The sequence below is a fragment of the Rhagoletis pomonella genome, unplaced genomic scaffold (genome assembly GCF_013731165.1).
Source record: "Rhagoletis pomonella isolate Grant_MI unplaced genomic scaffold, Rhpom_1.0 Rhpom_scaffold_00007, whole genome shotgun sequence".
Lineage (NCBI taxonomy): Eukaryota > Metazoa > Arthropoda > Insecta > Diptera > Tephritidae > Rhagoletis > Rhagoletis pomonella.
The window spans coordinates 34,714,666-34,732,075 of NW_023458561.1; the positions used below are offsets into that span (position 1 = coordinate 34,714,666).

General features: G+C 38.8%; 2 protein-coding genes across 2 annotated transcripts in view; both read left to right on the forward strand.

Moving 5' to 3' along the window:
• Positions 1–17,410, forward strand: part of LOC118742685 (G protein alpha o subunit) — a gene marked incomplete in the record, with an annotated part of 381,368 nt that overhangs the window by 202,965 nt on the left and 160,993 nt on the right.
• Positions 1–17,410, forward strand: part of LOC118742677 — a gene marked incomplete in the record, with an annotated part of 60,129 nt that overhangs the window by 6,274 nt on the left and 36,445 nt on the right. The window contains 1 exon segment of the mRNA XM_036474926.1: positions 15,450–16,092. Coding sequence (XP_036330819.1) covers positions 15,994–16,092 — 99 coding nt within the window.

Here is a 17,410-nt window from a genome sequence, read left to right on the forward strand (position 1 = left end):
GCCTTCGGAAATCTTTTAAAAAAATTTTGAGAAGAGTCAGACGATTGAGCATTTGCTCAAAATAAAGTGTAAATTGGTAGCCCAAGCGTGGGATGGAAAAATATTGGACTTTGTCCGAATTTTGACAAACAACATTTTTTTTACATTTGTCAATTAAAATTACAACTGAATTTGTATGCATGGTGAAATTTAGCAGGTGATACCAGGTGCATTGTACAGCTCCATAAGTAAAGTAACCCTTTTTCTTATCGTTTTTTCTGTCAGGCTGTAGTTGTGTTTTTGGTTAGTGTATTGGTGTTTTTAGTTCAGTGTGTTAGTGTATTTTGAATAAATTGTAATAGAAATAAAAGAAATTGTAATAGAAATGAAAGAAATTGTAAAAGATAAGAGCACATGTCATATGATGCCTCAGCTGTAGGCATTTTTTGGCAATCAGCTGATAGTGTCTTTCTTATGAAACTGTACGTTGACCAGGTGTAGTAATAAGAGCGAGAAGAAAGATTTGACACCATCTTATTTGAAAATTTGCCTTTAGAAGTTTCTATAAGACAACCGAAAAAGAAAAGTCAAGAAAATAAAGCGAGAAAGCTGTATTATTACTTCACCTGCTTATTATTTCACCATGATTTGTATGTATTGTAAAAATCGTGTCACTATCTACTAAAAAATTTGTGTCCCAATTTTTATTTTTGTAACAATATATCAAATCATTTTTTTTTTTACAAATTTATACAAAGGTTCCAATCGTGTGCAACGACTTCTTCAAGCTTTATAGGCAACTCATCACACAAAGCGAGTACATAGAAGGTGGTGGCAGTAGCTCAAAAACACTAAACAAATTACACCAACAAATTATACCCAAAATGATAATAAGAATTACAAAGCAACAAAATTTGGATGATATCGAAAACGGAATCTTTTGATGGTGCGTCCACTTACAAAATTTTTCTAGCACGTCTCGTTTTTGAGAAAAAAAAAACGTTTGAACTGTTAAAAAGTGAATGTGGAGGTCGTTTTTTTCAAAGAAAAAAATCGCGTTTTAATACAAACACAATTCGTCTGATAGATTCTACCTTATATCGATATGTTTAATAGAAATAAGTGAAAAAAATCTCGAAAAAGTAAAAAAAATGTTTGCTGTTCTTTCTGAAATCTAGACGTGCTGGAAAAATTGTAAATGAATCTGCACCAAAAAAATCTATAATGGTGTGGAGCTCAATAGCTATTGCGGTCATCGCAGCCGGGTTAACAAAGCTTTCACCGTACATTTTTGGGGTTCGAATAGGTTCGCAACCGTCGAAAATGTAATTCAGAGCCCAACCAGTTCGCTCTTGCGCTTTTCAATGCTAAATTCACCAGTTGTTTGTGCGGAATAGAGAATTATGGCGAACCAGTCCTAGTTATAAATTAGCTAGAGGCACTCTAGTTCGGAACTAGTGGATTTTCCTACAGGGCATGTTCATAATTGTCTCACTGCACATCTGTGTAGATAAATAAGTACGAATATGTAAATAATCGCACAATAGAATCAATTGTTTCAAGCTTTCGATTGAAAATTCGCATTTAATTTATGGGTAATTTTTCTTGGCAAAGTTTATTCCAATTGTCTGATTAACTGAGTGGATGTTTGGATAACCAGGCGCCATGCACGGATAGCATCGAATACATATATCATTTTAACATAACAGTTTATGTCTTTATCCGATATAGTACATATATGTATGTATGTTTAAGTTTTTACCTGGATAGAAAATATGTATTAATATTGGTAAAAACTAAGTGGTTGCATATGATGGTTAAAGCCAGGACCGCACTCAACCTGTTTTTGCAAACTCACAAAAAAAAATCTTGATTATCTGAAATTTTGGTTTCAATTGATAGCGTCCAAATTGGTTATATCATTTAAGCCACATGCAGTCACTTTGCTTTAATAGAAGACTCAACGACGAGCCTCTCTCCGTTTTCGGAGTTATTGTCAGGAGCGCTGAAATTTTCCGATTGTTGGACGAAATATGCCTTCTTTGCTCACCCTGCTTGGCAATAAAGTCGCCAAATACGATTTTAACATCGTGGCTGGGCAGCGCTCATATGCTTCTCCTACGCGATCTTCGTAGAAATGCTCCTTGGTCTCATCGCCCTTCTCCTTCACTGTGGCGAGTATACCAATTAGGCTGATGTTATTTTGTACAGTCTTAATGCGGATTGCAGCAATTCATTCACTGATGGTGGTGAACCTGGAGACAATGTGTCGCAGTGTGATGTTGCAAGTTGCAAATTTTTTTCCAGGGATGCTTCGTCTATCGCGTTTCCTGAACTGCGGTGACGCCAGCCTGGTATTTTTCAATTACTGCCAGTAGTTGTGTAGAGCAGAGCTTCGTAAAGTTTGTTCCGCGGAACTCAAGGCTTCCGTAGAAAAGTCAACGGGGTTCCGCGAGATTAATTTTGGTTTGAGTTGCACGCAGAAAGAAAAGTTCTATAAACAGTTTGACCGAAACGCAATTATCTATTATCATATGTACTCGAAGTTGTTATGATTTCCGTATTGAGTGCCATACCTACATACTACATATGAGCGTTGAGCTTGCGTTTGACAGTTTGTTTTATTTATAACCAGTATGTATTATTGGCTCCTGTAGCCAAAGGGTTATACACAACTTTCTACAAGAAACGCGATGCACTGCAAAATGAAATGTGAAATGTCATAACTGAGCATTTGGTAAATCACCTGAAGTCTTTGTCAGATTATTTTTCGGATGGTAGTAGTAATATTGGTTTGGTACAAAATCCATTTACAAATCATTCATAGATCTCCAGAGTACTTCGACATTTGGGGTATTCACAACAGTGTCGTAAGTGTCGTATTGTTGTATGTCGTAAACTTTCACTTTAACTTTTCAGCTTACACTTATACAAAAGACAAATTCAGGTCGAAATTGGATGCTACCCCAGAAATGCGCTTTCAGTTATTATATTGCACTACTATTTTATACAATAACTAGCAGAGCCGGCGAGCTTCGTCCCGCCCAAAATAAATTTTTTGTATTGGAACATTTTGGTCGAACATTTTCACCAACAATTCACGTTCATGATTTTCAGTGACGCATTTATCTTCTAATATTACGGTTTGGTGGTTGTCAGAAGGGATATTTCCATTGCCGTCTTAAATAACCTAACAAAACTGTATATGTGTACAAAGAAACGTAATAGTTTCAGTGCGTTTGAAAGGCGCTACGTTCCCTTTTCAAATAGCCCAATTTTCTTTAAGAGTATGGTATTGATTTCATATATCTCCATATCATTTTCGAGTAATCTACCATGGGAGGTGCCACGCCCCTTTTTCCATTAGCCCCAATTTTTCTTCATGACCACGCGACTGATTTTATATATCTTGTACATACCAAGTTTCAGTACTCTTCCATGAACACATCCAGAGATATGCAGTATGAAAAACTCCGCCCCCTGCACCTAGCGGTATGAAATATACTTTACATCCGATTATCATACCTACCATATATGCACAAGAAATTTCATAAAGATCGGTCGAGCCGTTTAGGAGGAGTTCGACCCCTAACACCGTGACACGAGATTTTTATGTATTAGAAGATTAGCAAGAGTGAAACAATTTCATTCTTCACATTAAAATTTAAAGTATGTATACTATTTCTAGTAAAAGTTTTTATTCATATTTAAATTGCAGTGCCATTGATTGATGGTAATTTGTGTGTAAAATGAACGGTGTTTAGTAAGGGTTCCATCATCTTAAAGTTTAAGAACACCTGGTGTAGAGACACCATTTCAGGTGCGTAACTATCAGTAAATCGTAGTCCTGGTTCTGTTTGCCAAGCTCATCCACTTTGAAGAGGGTTTCGGTTGCTACCCAGATGATACTTCGTGTAAACATCGGATGTTGTGAGCTGCATGAACCGAAAGCAAAAATATAATCAGTTCTGGCCATTGATGAATAGCAATCAAAAATCAAAATCAAAGCAAAATCAGCACCCGGAACCATGATTCGCCCCGTTTAAACTTGTTAAAAAAAAAACAAACACTAAATAGCAATCAAATACGCGGCAGGGATCTTTTTTTACAAGCCTACATTAAGTCGCTTGTTATCTTGATAAAAATATTTATTAAACTCAGAAACATTATTTCCCAGTCGTAATCGACCGTTAAATACTCGTAATTTCTTTAACCTAAATATATATGTATATTGACGCATTGGGGAACCCACTATTTGTAGCATGTATGGTTGTCCAAAATAAGTAAAGCCAGAATTTTAACACTCTCACCCCCAAGAACTTTTCTATATAAAAAAATATACCAATTTTTTATTTCGAAATCAAAAAATATTTAGAGGTCGCCGAAGGCGCACAAAGTTTTCCAAATTTATATAGGAAAGTACAAGTTTTCGTAGAAATAGTATAGAATTCTTGAAAGTCAATATTTTTCGATCGGAAAACTTTGTTTCTCTTCAAGAGACTGCCAACAATAATACCCATTTTTTTATTTAACCATTTTCTTTTATAACCTGACCACGTTTTTCTTAAAATCTAAAGCTCATGGAAACTTTATACTTACAGATTCGTAATCACCACAAAACAGGCTATCGAAAACAGCTTTAACATTTTAGGAAACAAAATTTTTTCGCTCTCTTTTTAGGAAAATGTTCAGTGAGGTCCCCCGAAATAGTAGCAACAGGAATCGGCGAAGGGAAGGGAACTTGAGGATTGAAATTGTTTCCACATGATGTTTATCTGTTTTACTTATTGGAAAAGCGTATTCAAATAAATATAAGATCCAAAATTTTACCTAACTTATTAAATAAGGTATTGATTTGGATAAGGTGAAGACTAAGAAGGCTATCTAAAAAATAAATTTCATGAGATATATTTATATTAGTTGGTGTTAGGATACCATTATATTGTAGGTCAGACCATACGAGATCGCTAAGATTGAAATCACCTAGAATATAAAAATTACAATCTAAATTTTTTTCGCAAAGATTAACAATATTTTCGGCATGTTCACTATATAAACTATCTAAGCTATTCGGGGGAATATAGGATACACATATAAATAATTTACGAAAACTGCTAAGAATGCAGACACAAAGCTGATCAAATTTTGATAACTGTTGTAGTGAAGAGCGTAAACAGCTCTTCACAGCGATCAAAACACAACCACCTTTGAGGTGTCCAGTTTTTAAGGCATCCATATCTTTCCGATATACTACAAACTGACTTGAATCAAAAAATTCAGCATCGAAAAAATCCTTACTAAGCCAGGTTTCGACAAAAACGTAGATGTCATATTTGGCGCGAGAAGTTGCTAGAAAAATACTTGTTAACTACTTGATTTTTTGCTGCACTTTCCTCCTTTTGAAAACAAAGGAAAAGGACGAACTTTAATATCAGATGGTTGGGTTTAATATTTTAGAAACCCCAAGTTTAAAATTTACACTACGCAATTTGTTTACAGAAGCATCTTTCTCAATCAATTTATAGCACACAAAATGTTTACTTTGAATGCCAGAATGTTGCTGGGTTCAACAGTTGCCAACAGTTTTGTAGCAGATGAGCTAAAAGCTATGTCTTAGGAACGCGCCCATAAAAAAATTAATTAAAAACAACGCGATCAAGGCGAAACTTTTTTAAGGTTTGGACAAGTCGTGAACCTAGTCGAGTAGACAAAAACAGCATGCTCAGAATTTCGAATTGACACTCAAGATCTTGGCTTATTGTTGAAACCCTCATTTTTCGGTAGATTGGAGCTTACACTAGACCTTAACTTCATATGTACAAGTATACCTATGGTCAAAATAATAGGAGTGCAATATTTGACTTTTTTTCTTTTGTTGGTTTATTGTTCATATTTTTTTTATAAAAGTGTAGCTCGTTATATATCAAAAACCATATAAGTCCTAAATTAAAACTTTTAAGTATACAATTTTTTAACAGAACTACAAAAATCCGACTATGCAGTTTTTTGATTTTTTTTGCTTTCAAAGAAAAAGTCATCGCGTAAATCCACGAAGATTTTTGAATACTTTTTTAAAAGGGAATATGCAAAAAATTGGCTCATAGTTGAGCGTAAATAGTGAATATGAAAAAGATCGTTCTGCGCTGCAATTCGTCGCAGCTGATGTGATCCTCGAAAGGCGGACTGCGAGAATTTTGGGTTGCTCCTTGAAACGAGAATACCAAATCTCCCTAAACTCAAAAACATTAAATCAGTTGAAGAGGCGACGCGCGAGATAACGAATACTTTGATTGGTTGTTTTGAGGAAGTATGTCCCCTAAGAAGAAGCAGGTAGGGAAAAACGGTACCATGGTGGAACGCTGAACTCACCAAACTTCGAAAAAGGTCCAGGAGACTTCTGAAGAGGGTTTTAAAAACCCGAAAAGAGGGGGACTGTTCCAAATATCATAGCGTGCAGAAGGAATATAAGAGTCAAATTCGCATGTCAAAATTAAGCTCTTATAAAGACTTCTGCAATAATATTGACAACATAAAAGAGTCTGCCAGGCTGTGTAAGGTACTTCAATAGGATCTGACGGTTAGGCTTGATTCTCTCAGAAAATCTGATGAAACTAATACCATATCGCTGCTAGACACATACAAAACTCTCTTGGGTAGCAGGATAATTCCTGACGCATGGTGGAGGATAGCGCGACAGGAAGAGCCACCAAATCAAAATGGTACCTAGCATCACGGGTTGTGACTGAGGAGTCAGTGAGATTTTCTTTAGCCTCTTTTGACGACTTTAAGACGCAGGGTCCAGATGGCCTGTATCCGAAAATGTTAAAGTGTGGGGGACAGGCTTTTTGTGAATCCTAGTTGGGTTGTCCTGCTAACCCTAGTCTTGTTTACGCGGAAAAGAAAATTGGAAGGTCTCAAACTTCCAGCACTTAGAGGCGTAAACTTAAGTCTTTCCGTGGATAGGATGTGAAATATCTAGGGGTAACTCTAGACTCACGTCGAGCTTAAGGTAAATTGACCTCTGAAAATTTTCGGACAGTGTCGAATAACCTTTAGCAAGACCGGCTTTTTTTTGCTTTTACTTTTCTAGTAGCATTATTATTTAGTAACCTCACATATGCCCAGGACTTCATTCTGAAATATGCTGGCATGGTTCGCAAGCCGCAGGGACCGATTGGCATCACGCCCCTCGGAACAAACTCCTGCCCCCACACCGCAGCCCATCTAGGATCCCTCATCTGCTTGGCCCCTTCTTCATTCCCTTCTGAATGCAAACCGTACCACCACATTCAAGCCAAAATCCTGGCTCGATACCATGTAGTCGTCACGTATTCTGCTGTAGTATAGTGGCGCAGAACCATGATTAAAACCACGGTTTCTGTGTTAAACAGGCTACAAAGGAGCGTGTGTATAGGCATTACGGGCGCCATGATTACAATGTCAGGACCGGTTCTTAACGCTTTGTTGAATTTGCCGCCTCTGAATTTAGCGGTCCAAGAGGAGGCAATGAAAACTGCACTCTTTTGGTCTGTGGCATGACGATCGTAGCTCCGGGCACAGAGAGTTGTTCAGAAGGTTGTATGAGCAATATCCTTTGGTTTTGTCACCAATGACAAACTGATACCTGGAGTCTCCTTTGGTAGAAAGTAAGTTATTAGATTTCCTACAAGGGAACAATGGAGAGATCCAGATACTGTCTTGAAAGATTGAAAACGGTACTGGAGCTGGATGGCATCTGGACATTAATTTCATATACTCTACCGCTTTGGGTGCAAAGTCTTTCAATCGGAAGTCTTTGCAATACTGAAAGTGGCAGACTGGATAATTGGCGAAAGGTGGCGCGAACATAAACCAGAATCTGCAGTGACAGCCAAGCTGCTCTAAGGGCCCTGGAAACCGGTCACACCTCTTGAAAGTTAGTCCAGGAATGTAAGTTGGGGCTGAACTCCATTAAAAGATGGAAAGAGCTTGAACTCGTGTGGGTGCCAGGACACTACGGTTTTCAAGGTAACGAACTGGCTGATGAATTGGCGAACTGCGATTTCGTGGAGAGCCCAATTGGACCGGAGCCAATTTTAAGGTCACAAATAGCGGGAACGATCGGGAGTTTCAAGGATCTCATAAACAAAACTCATGGGAGCCGTTGTTGCACTATTGACACCTGCCAAATAACCAAGTGTTTCCTGAAAAGGACTGACAGTGTGGTAGCGAAATTTCTTCTCAGACGAAGGAGTGATCTACGAGCCCTGATAGGAATGATTACGGGGCACAATCCATGGGGATGACGTATGGTCACCATATGCATCATCGACGATCCACTGTGCACATAGTGTTTGGAGGACGAGGGTAGTACAGAACAGTTTCTCTGCCGCTGTCCGGCCTTCGCCAGACTCAGACGGTACATTTTTGGATCGGATGTACTGAGAATGGACGACGTACATTCTCTTTCCCTCAACAAACTGCTAAATTTCATAAAGGAGCCTGGTAAGTTTGCAGAGGTCCAATGAATTCCCACACCCACCTACAATATAACTTTCCTCTAAATCCTGTCTCTTGGCCTTAAGAACAATGGGCAATGCTGCCTTAGTGCTTCTAAACTTTGTTTTTGGTTTTTTTCCAGCCACCCACAATTGCTTTACATTCCATTGGAAGTCTCTTTTGGACCACCCTTATGCACTTAGGTATGTACATATGTATGTATACTATGTATATACTTACAAACCTATTGCTGTTGTATGGAACATTTGTGTGCGTGCGTTTAGAGGTGCGAGTTTTGCCGCAACTTGGAACACCATCCCCAACACCAATAACAAAAACTACAGCAACAATAGCGTTAGCATACATATGCATACTTACATACATATCGTCGTTTAAAGTACAAAACCGCGTATCGTCATTCTCTTTGCTCAATACTTATCCATTCGTCCTGAAATATACTAGCCAGAAAATCGATTGCTTTATAAAAAAGGGAACCATTTTGAAACATGAGTGTTTTTGCTCTCTAGAAAATAATTAATGCGACCTCACATACGCGGTTTTGCATTAATTCGATACGCGGTTTTGCATTTTGTTGATAAGCGGTTTTGTACTTTAAACGACGATATGTATGACGGTACATACATAAGTAAGTTATTTATTGTTTTTTTTTTTGTTCTTTCTATTGTTCTTTCTTTCAGTTGTTTTTTTTTCTTTTGATTTTGAATTTGCCGTTTTTGTTTGTTGGACGATCGGTCGGTCGGTCGGTCGGTCAAATGGACAACCGAAGTCATTGTGACGACGATCATTGTACATTTAAGTTTGAATGGGGACCCACTTCAAAGATACAAAAAGATAAATTTTGAAGTACTTGGCTAGGTTTTATTCTACACCGCAGGTTGCCGCCAACAAGCCATCGGGCCATCAGCCCAACAACAGGCCATATAGCAGCTGGTTGGTAGTGCTGCATGCCCCCGCTGGCTGCTTCTGCTCCCGTCGCGCTGCCAGCAAGCACGCAAGCCATTATTTTCTACGTTATATGTATTATGGTATCATTTGTTGTTGCTCGCTATGCTTTATGTTGTGGCATGGTGCGATTACACTGATCGTTCATTTGGTATGTATGTATGTATGTATGTATGTACGAGTATATATGGTATAACACAGGGCTTGATGGCTTGCAGGCTGGATGGCTAGGTGGCTGGGCGGCTGACTCGTTGACTGTTTTATTATTGCTAGGTGATGTTGGCTCTGTTATTGTTGTCATTATTGTTGCCGCTGTTGTGTTAAAATCGTGTGGTGTCTGCCGGCTGGCTGTCTGGTTGCTTGCCTGGCTTGCCTGGCTGGCCGGTCGCATGCATTCTACACTGGTGACTTGGGTCGTTGTTGTTGTACCCAAGATAAGATATGGCAAACCTGGCAGACAGTGTGGCGACATGCCTGTCTGCCACTTTGTCTGGCGGAGTCGCGATGTCTGTCGCTGCTGCGCTGCTGATCCGTGTTCTTTGTGCTGCATTTTCTTGTATTTGTGTGTAAGGGAACTACTCACACTAATACAAGCACTAAGCGAAGGTACGAGTAGTATGAATTTATGAAAAAAAAAAACGTATATCGATATGTCTGTGCATGGAGGTGATGCCGGCTATTGGCTGTTGTTGTATGTTGCATTGTTTGATAGCCATACATGCATACAAATGTGTGTTTGTGTGAATATATATGTACATGCATGTACATATGTATGTATGTATGCACAAGTATGCATATGCATTTCAGTGTCTATTTTAACAGATAACCAACCTCACCTGAGTTCGTGGTCGTAGCTGATCGCGTAGTTGCCGCCACCGCCGCCGCCGCCGTTGCTGCTGCGGCTGCAGCACTTCGGTTGCCCGTCAGCCAAGGTTGGCCCCTAACTACTGCCGGATTGGTGAATTGGTTAGGTGACTCTCTCATTTAGTTGTGATTTAAACTTGACGGTGGACGCGTGTATATTGTCGCTTATTATACAGGCAATTTCAATTATAATTCAATAGTAATAAAGTTTTATTAAATGAAAGTGTTTGCTAATTAACTTCTTAGGTAAAAACAAACGATTTATTGACCTATGTAAGAAAAAGTGAATTGATAAGTCAAATAAAAATATGTACATACAGTATCGGTCATATCTATAGCACGCCATTTCAAAGTGATATTGTGTGCAACTTATGTTTATTTATTTATTTTTGAGAATTTTCAATTAAAATACAGTTCTTTCTCTAACAAACCCCATATAAATCCAAGTTTAACAATTTGTAGAAAACTTCAAAAAAGTGCAACAAATTTTCACATAAATTTCAAACTTTTTCCTCAGATTTTCTTTTCCACAAGAAATGTGGCCTTCTCATTGCCCTTTCCTTAGTATTTGTGCGTAGAGGGAACTGAGAAGGCTAATAGATTTTGATCATGCGTTATGTACAAGAAAGCGCGCAACACCCTCAAAAAAAAAAAATTCTAAAATATTCACGTCAAATTTTAGAGACTAGAAACTTGCACTTTGTACTAATTGAATTGGCTACAAAACTGCATATTCGAAAATTTTCTAGAAATTCTGAATAAAAATTTTGAGATTATGATGAACATTTTTTGAATTGTTCTGAGCTTTATATAAAGTGTGAAAGTTTGATGAATGTATAATATATATGCATTGTATATGGTTTATGTTATAAAATGACCTATAAATATTTTCATAAATAATTAATGCAAAAAAGTGTTCATGAAAATAATTGTGAATATTATGTTACAACAAGGTGTGCACTTTAATTTGTCGCCTAGTGTAAATACATATGTATTAGGGTGGTTCTTAAAAATTCACCATCTAACTTTTGTATTGTGACCCCTTTCATTCTGTTCTACGTACAAAAAAAAAATACATTCACCAAAAATTTCAAAATTTTAAGCAAGTTTTTTGCGATCGCTATCAGGGTCTGACAATTAATTAAAACAAAAAAAGCAAAAGTTTGACAAAAGTTTGCCTTGAAATCTGATTGAAATATTATTAAAACTTATTCATATGAATTCATCAAGTCCAGCGTAATGTTTGAATTTCTCTTGATGGAGGTTGCTTCGATAATTATACTAGTTTGTCTATATCTGCCCGAGCTTATTTACAGTCTCCATAATATGTAGTTGAATAGCCAGTAATTGAAAAGAGTAGCTTAAGTAGGGTTTTTTACTTTTGTTGATTGGAGTTCAGAAGGCTTAATCCTCACTGCTCTCTACTTGGAATCTTGGGTATGGGGCCATTCAAGTATTATGTAAGCGTAGTTATAGTAAATTTGAACCCATTCCTGCCCTTGCCAGGAAAACTAAGCCAGACCTGTTAAATAATGATTACACAGGCCAACAAAAATGGAAAACAATCGGTGCGACAAATGTTAACATTGTTTTTGATATACTTTTTTGTGCTGATTACGAATCCGCAAGTATAAATTTTCCATCAGCTCCAGATTTTTAAGGGAAAAAAGGTCAAAGTGTAAAACAAAGCGCGTTTCTGCAAGCAGGGGTGTCTGTCTTGGAACAAGCGGCTCGCTATATAAACGTGTATTTGTTTGCGAAACCACCCCCATCCCACCAATGGGTTGTGCGCTGGGTTTGGGATCCGCGACGTACAAACCCCTTCCAGTGAAGAAGCGAAGCAATGCCTCGGATGAGACCACTCTTATGATGACGACCACGGCAAACGTTTAAAGGCCTACGATTTGAGGACATGCACCTGGAATGTCCGCACCCTTAAGGGGGAAGGTGCCTTTTCCTGACTGGTTTATGTCCTCCACCAAAGCTGAAATCACCGCCATCCAAGAAATGCATTACATGTATACTACAGCTGCCATGTAAAGTAGCGCAATTTGGGTGTTGGATTTGTGGTGGGAGAGAGACCTCGTCGCCGAGTATTGTCGTTCACTACGGTGGACGAGCCTCCAGCCATAATCTGCATCAAAGCGAGTGGAGCCTTGCGCCCATGCCCCGACAGAAGAGAAGGATGAGGTATACAAGGAGCGCATGTACGATATCAAAATCGTGCTTGGCGACTTCAATGCCAGGGTGGGCAAGGAAGGGATTTTTGGGACCACCGTTGGAATATTCAGCCTCCACGATGAAACGTCTGACAACGGACTGAGGCTGATCGACTTCGCCGGGGCACGAAACATTGTAGTATGCAGAACTAGGTTCAAGCATAAAAAGATTCATCAACCTACGTGGCTGTCTCCGGATCGAGAAACCAAATCGATCATGTTATGATAGGCGAAAGCGCGCTTCCTGTATTTTAGACGTACATACCCCGAGGGCCAAACATCGGCTCGGACCACTTTCTTGTTGGAGTCAAGATACGCACCCGCCTCTATGCAGCAAAAAATGTGCGGCCAATAATGCAAGGAATGCTTAACGTAGAAATGCTGCAATCACAACAGACGGCTAATTTATTAGCCACTCGACTCGCACTTGCTCTCTGAGAGCACTCTTCAACACACCACATTTCCCGCTCATTATGAAGCGCCGCCAAAGAAATAGACAGAAAGAACTATTGGTACGATGAGGAATGTCAGGAAGCTGCAGAGAAAAAAGATGCCGCCTACAGGGCCACGGTGCGAACGGGGCACAACGCGAGCCATGTGGAACCGTTATATGAAACCGGAGAGCGAAGCAAGAGGTATTTTCCGCAATAAAGGGGGAGAGGCCGAAATACGTGAGTACGAAGAGCTTTAAATGCCAGCCCAAAGGAAAAACAACAGAAAATTTTACCAGAGAGTTATGGTCTGATTACGCATACTTCGCATAACTTCGCACAACTTCGCATAAACTTCAAACTGTAATTTTGTATGTACTTTGTATGTATTCCATAACCCAGAAATTAGCAGAACTTTTAAAAACTGAGTGATCTGTTGAGTTTAGATTTTGTTTCACATTTAAGTTACACTTTTAGTGCACTGGTACAAATGGTTGTGCGAAGTTATGCGAAGTATGCATAATCAGACCCTAAGGCGAATTACGGAAGGTTTCAAGACCAGGGCGTACTTCTGTGAGAACAACAAAGGCGACCTAGTTACCGATGTTCAGAACGTACTTAAATTTATGAGGGAACACTTTTCCATCCTACTGAATGGTAGCAGCACGAAAGGTTGTAGAGAAGAAGAACCCTACAAGGTCTTGTCGAGCGTATTGTGTGAAAGACCACCGTCAATGAACAGATTGGGTCTTATCAGTGTGAAAAATCCACCATACACCAGGTATTCATAATACGCCAAATCTTGGAAAAGACCCGCGAGAAAAGGATCGACACTGACCACCTATTTGTCGACTTTAAAGCCGCTTTGGACAGCACTAAAAGAAGTTTCCTATACGCCGCTATGTCTGAATTTGGCATCGCCCCAAACTGATACGGCTGTGTAAAATGACGTTGAGCAATACCACCAGCTCCGTCAGAATTGGAAAAGACCGCTCCGAGCCGTTCGCCACCAAACGGGCTTCAGACGGGGCGACTCCCGTTCATGTGACTTCTTTGATCTGGTGTTGGAGAAGATAATAAGAGCTGTAGAACTGAGCCGCTCAGGAACAATTTACTACAAGAGCGTGCAATCGCTGCCTTATGCCGATGGCATCGACATCATCGGTAACAAGAACTGCGAAGTCTGTTCTGCCTTCTCCAAGTTGGATAAGGAAGCAAAGCGAATGGGTCTGGTGGTAAACGAGGGCAAGACGGAGTATCTCCTGTCATCAAACAAACAGGCAGCACATTCGCGCCTTGGCACCCACTCCACTGTTGACAGCTATAATTTCGAGAAAGTAGAGAGTTTCGTTGATTTGGGAACCAGCATTAACACCGATAATAACGTCAGCATTGAAATCCAACGCAGAATCACTCTTGCCAACAAGTTGTACTTTGAACTGAGTAGGCAAATGAGGGTTAAAGTCCTCTCTCAACGTACGAGTATTCAAACGAAAGATTTGTACCGTAGACGGTTGAACGATGACATAGGGCAGCGAATTAAAATACAGTGGCTCCGCTGGCTTGGCCATGTCGTTCGAATGGACACCGACGTCCCAGCTCTGAAAGTATTCAACTCTGAACCCGCTGGTGGTAGCAGAGGAAGAGGGAGGCCCCCACTGCGATGGAAAGACCAGGTCGAGAAGGACTTGGCTTCACTTGGCATTTTCAATTGGCGTCAGTTGGCACAGAAAAGAAAAAAGAAGCGACTGGCGTGCTTGGCTGAACTCGGCCAAAATCGCTTAGGCGGTTGCAGCGCCAAATAGGAAGAAGAAGATTGAACTGCTTTCACGGCTCTTACGGGCAAAACCACGTAGAGATGGCGATCGGGAACGTTTTTTCGTAAAGCAAGTTCAAGGCGATTTACTGATTCAATCCGGTATCTGTTCGAATGCTAACTGGTTGAATCGCCTTTCAAATGTTTTCCCTAAAAACCTTTAAGATATCGATATTAACCGCCACCGGAATGTCCTAAAAACATAAATCGTCACTTTCTTCGTAAATTCCAGTAGCCACTGTATATATTTTACTTTCTCTTTTTCTCCGCAGCTAAGAGTCTATAACAGTTTTGAGCAAAAGAATATTTGCCCAACGTTCGGTAATTTTCGGCTAAAAGCGAACCGAAACTTTGTGCTCGTACATGGCTGAAGCTTAAAATCGTTCGATCCTTAAAGATAACTGATGGTCTGGATGCATCCGAGGGCTAGAGAAATTTTATTTATTCCTGTAGGCTTATACATATGTATGTATGTATGCATATCCCATCGAAACATTGAATATTATTTTTTAAAGAACAGCTGCAACAGCTGTACGTCCGCTCAATTATACAGAGAATATGGTTACACCTAAACATTAAACATTTTCATAAATGCCGTTAAGACTTGTGAAAATATTATTAACATATTAACTTTACAATAGCCACTCACAGTGAGAAAATTAACGATTTGGTAAATACTTTTTTTAATTTCATTTCAGGCAAAAGTGAACATTAACAAGTGGAAAGATCAACTGACCGACCGACCAATCGACGGCACGTCAAGATATCCAAACACATACATACATAAGTACATACATACCTAGGCCAAAAGGCATACATGGCCAGCAGACGCATTTGGCCGTTCTACGAGCGTTTGACAGCTTAAAAGTGCATACACGTGCACATAAATACACATACACACACACACACACACACACAAACGCGCGTATAAGCTCATACAGATTTGGTATGCTCCACGTATTGGCGGCGGCGGCGGCGGCAGGCGACAAATTCGGTTTCGGTATTTCGGCCTTTTGGTTGCATTCGCGGTGCAGTGTTGTTACGAACTTGTTTTAACTGGGATTTTTTCGTACCACGCTACATATATCTTCTTTTATTTGTATTATTTTTGTTGTTTTTACTCGCTATTTTCTTTGCCGTCAGTTAATTTGAACAGCTTTGGCTTCTTGTGAGTGCCTGCCGTGTGTGTGTTTCTTTTGTTTTTTTTTTATTGTGCCTCGCGACCGCGACAAGTCCGTAAATTATGTACATTAGCAGTCTTATAGCTGTGTGCATTTGTGTGGTTGCAGAGTTGGGATTAGCTGCAAATGTACCTGCCAGGCGTGAACGACATGAACTGACGGTAAGTGAAATACATTCTTCAAATATAAATTTCTGATAGCGCTATACATTGTATGTATGTATGTGCATTAAGCATTTGACTTGTTTTAAATTAAATATACCTATGAGGAGAGGATGAAGAATGAGAAAAAGACCTATAGAAATATTGTTTTTTTTTCCAAAATTTGTTAAAAAGTTTCCGCAGGGAACTCCGAAAAAATTGTACTTCAGAGTGAATTTGCCAATATGATTTCAAAGCGAGTTTGATTGAAATTCACTCGAAAGTGAATTGCAGAACCTGCTTGATTATGATTGCGATCAAAAATGGATTTCTAAAATTTATTTGAAAATGCGTTGGTTTTTTAATAAATGTTTTAACTGACATTGTTGTGAATTTTCTTACATATAAAGTATGCTCGACACTTACTTTTATATAGAAAAAATGCCTAACACAGTCAGCAAAAAAATACTAAAAATCAACGCGATTTTCTAGCGACTTGAATTTTTCTAAAAATTCTGAATAAAAAGTTCATAAATTTTGGGTGTAATTGTTAAAGCTTGTTGAGTTTTTATAATTTTTTGTACGATTGGTTTGAAATGTGGACTTATGTGGCACTGGTTATGTATGTATATGGAATAAAAAAATTTGCAAACCTATTTATTTTTGATCGCATTCATAATTTGGCTGACATGGAATTTTCCACATACATATGTATGTATGTATATGTACATACGTCCCCTCCCCCTCATTACCAATTTTTTCTCTTTTTTACTTAATTTAAGAGTATTCACACCTCCCTGGTTATCAGGTTATTTTTTTTTTGGGTTTTCATCATTACTCATTCTCTCCGTATGTATTTTTAATTAAAAAAATAAAAAAAGAAGTCGTATGCCTAATGTACTTACATACACAAATCGATATTCAATCTTCCGCGACACTTGGCAAATTGCATATGGATGTATAATGTGTATATATTTAGTTATGGATTTAATTACATATGTACACATGTATATACCCTACAAAAGCTGTGACTTCGGAATTAGGCGCAAAGGACCCTGCGGTTAATTGCACTTTTGATCCCTTTATATGAACGGAAATTATCATTGAATGACCATTTGCTCCCGTTAAGTGATAAGTAGATGCCTAGCTAAGTAATAGCCAATTGTACCATTTAAGGTATTAATTGGGACTAATCAATGCCGAATTGTACCCTATGGAGACTAATAAGGGTGTACTCTATTTAAGCTTAGTATCTAGCTCTCAAGAAAAGTAAAAATTTTCTGTGTAAAATTTCCTTACTTTCCGCTTTCTACTACGGTTTTCCAACGTTTTTTTTTTT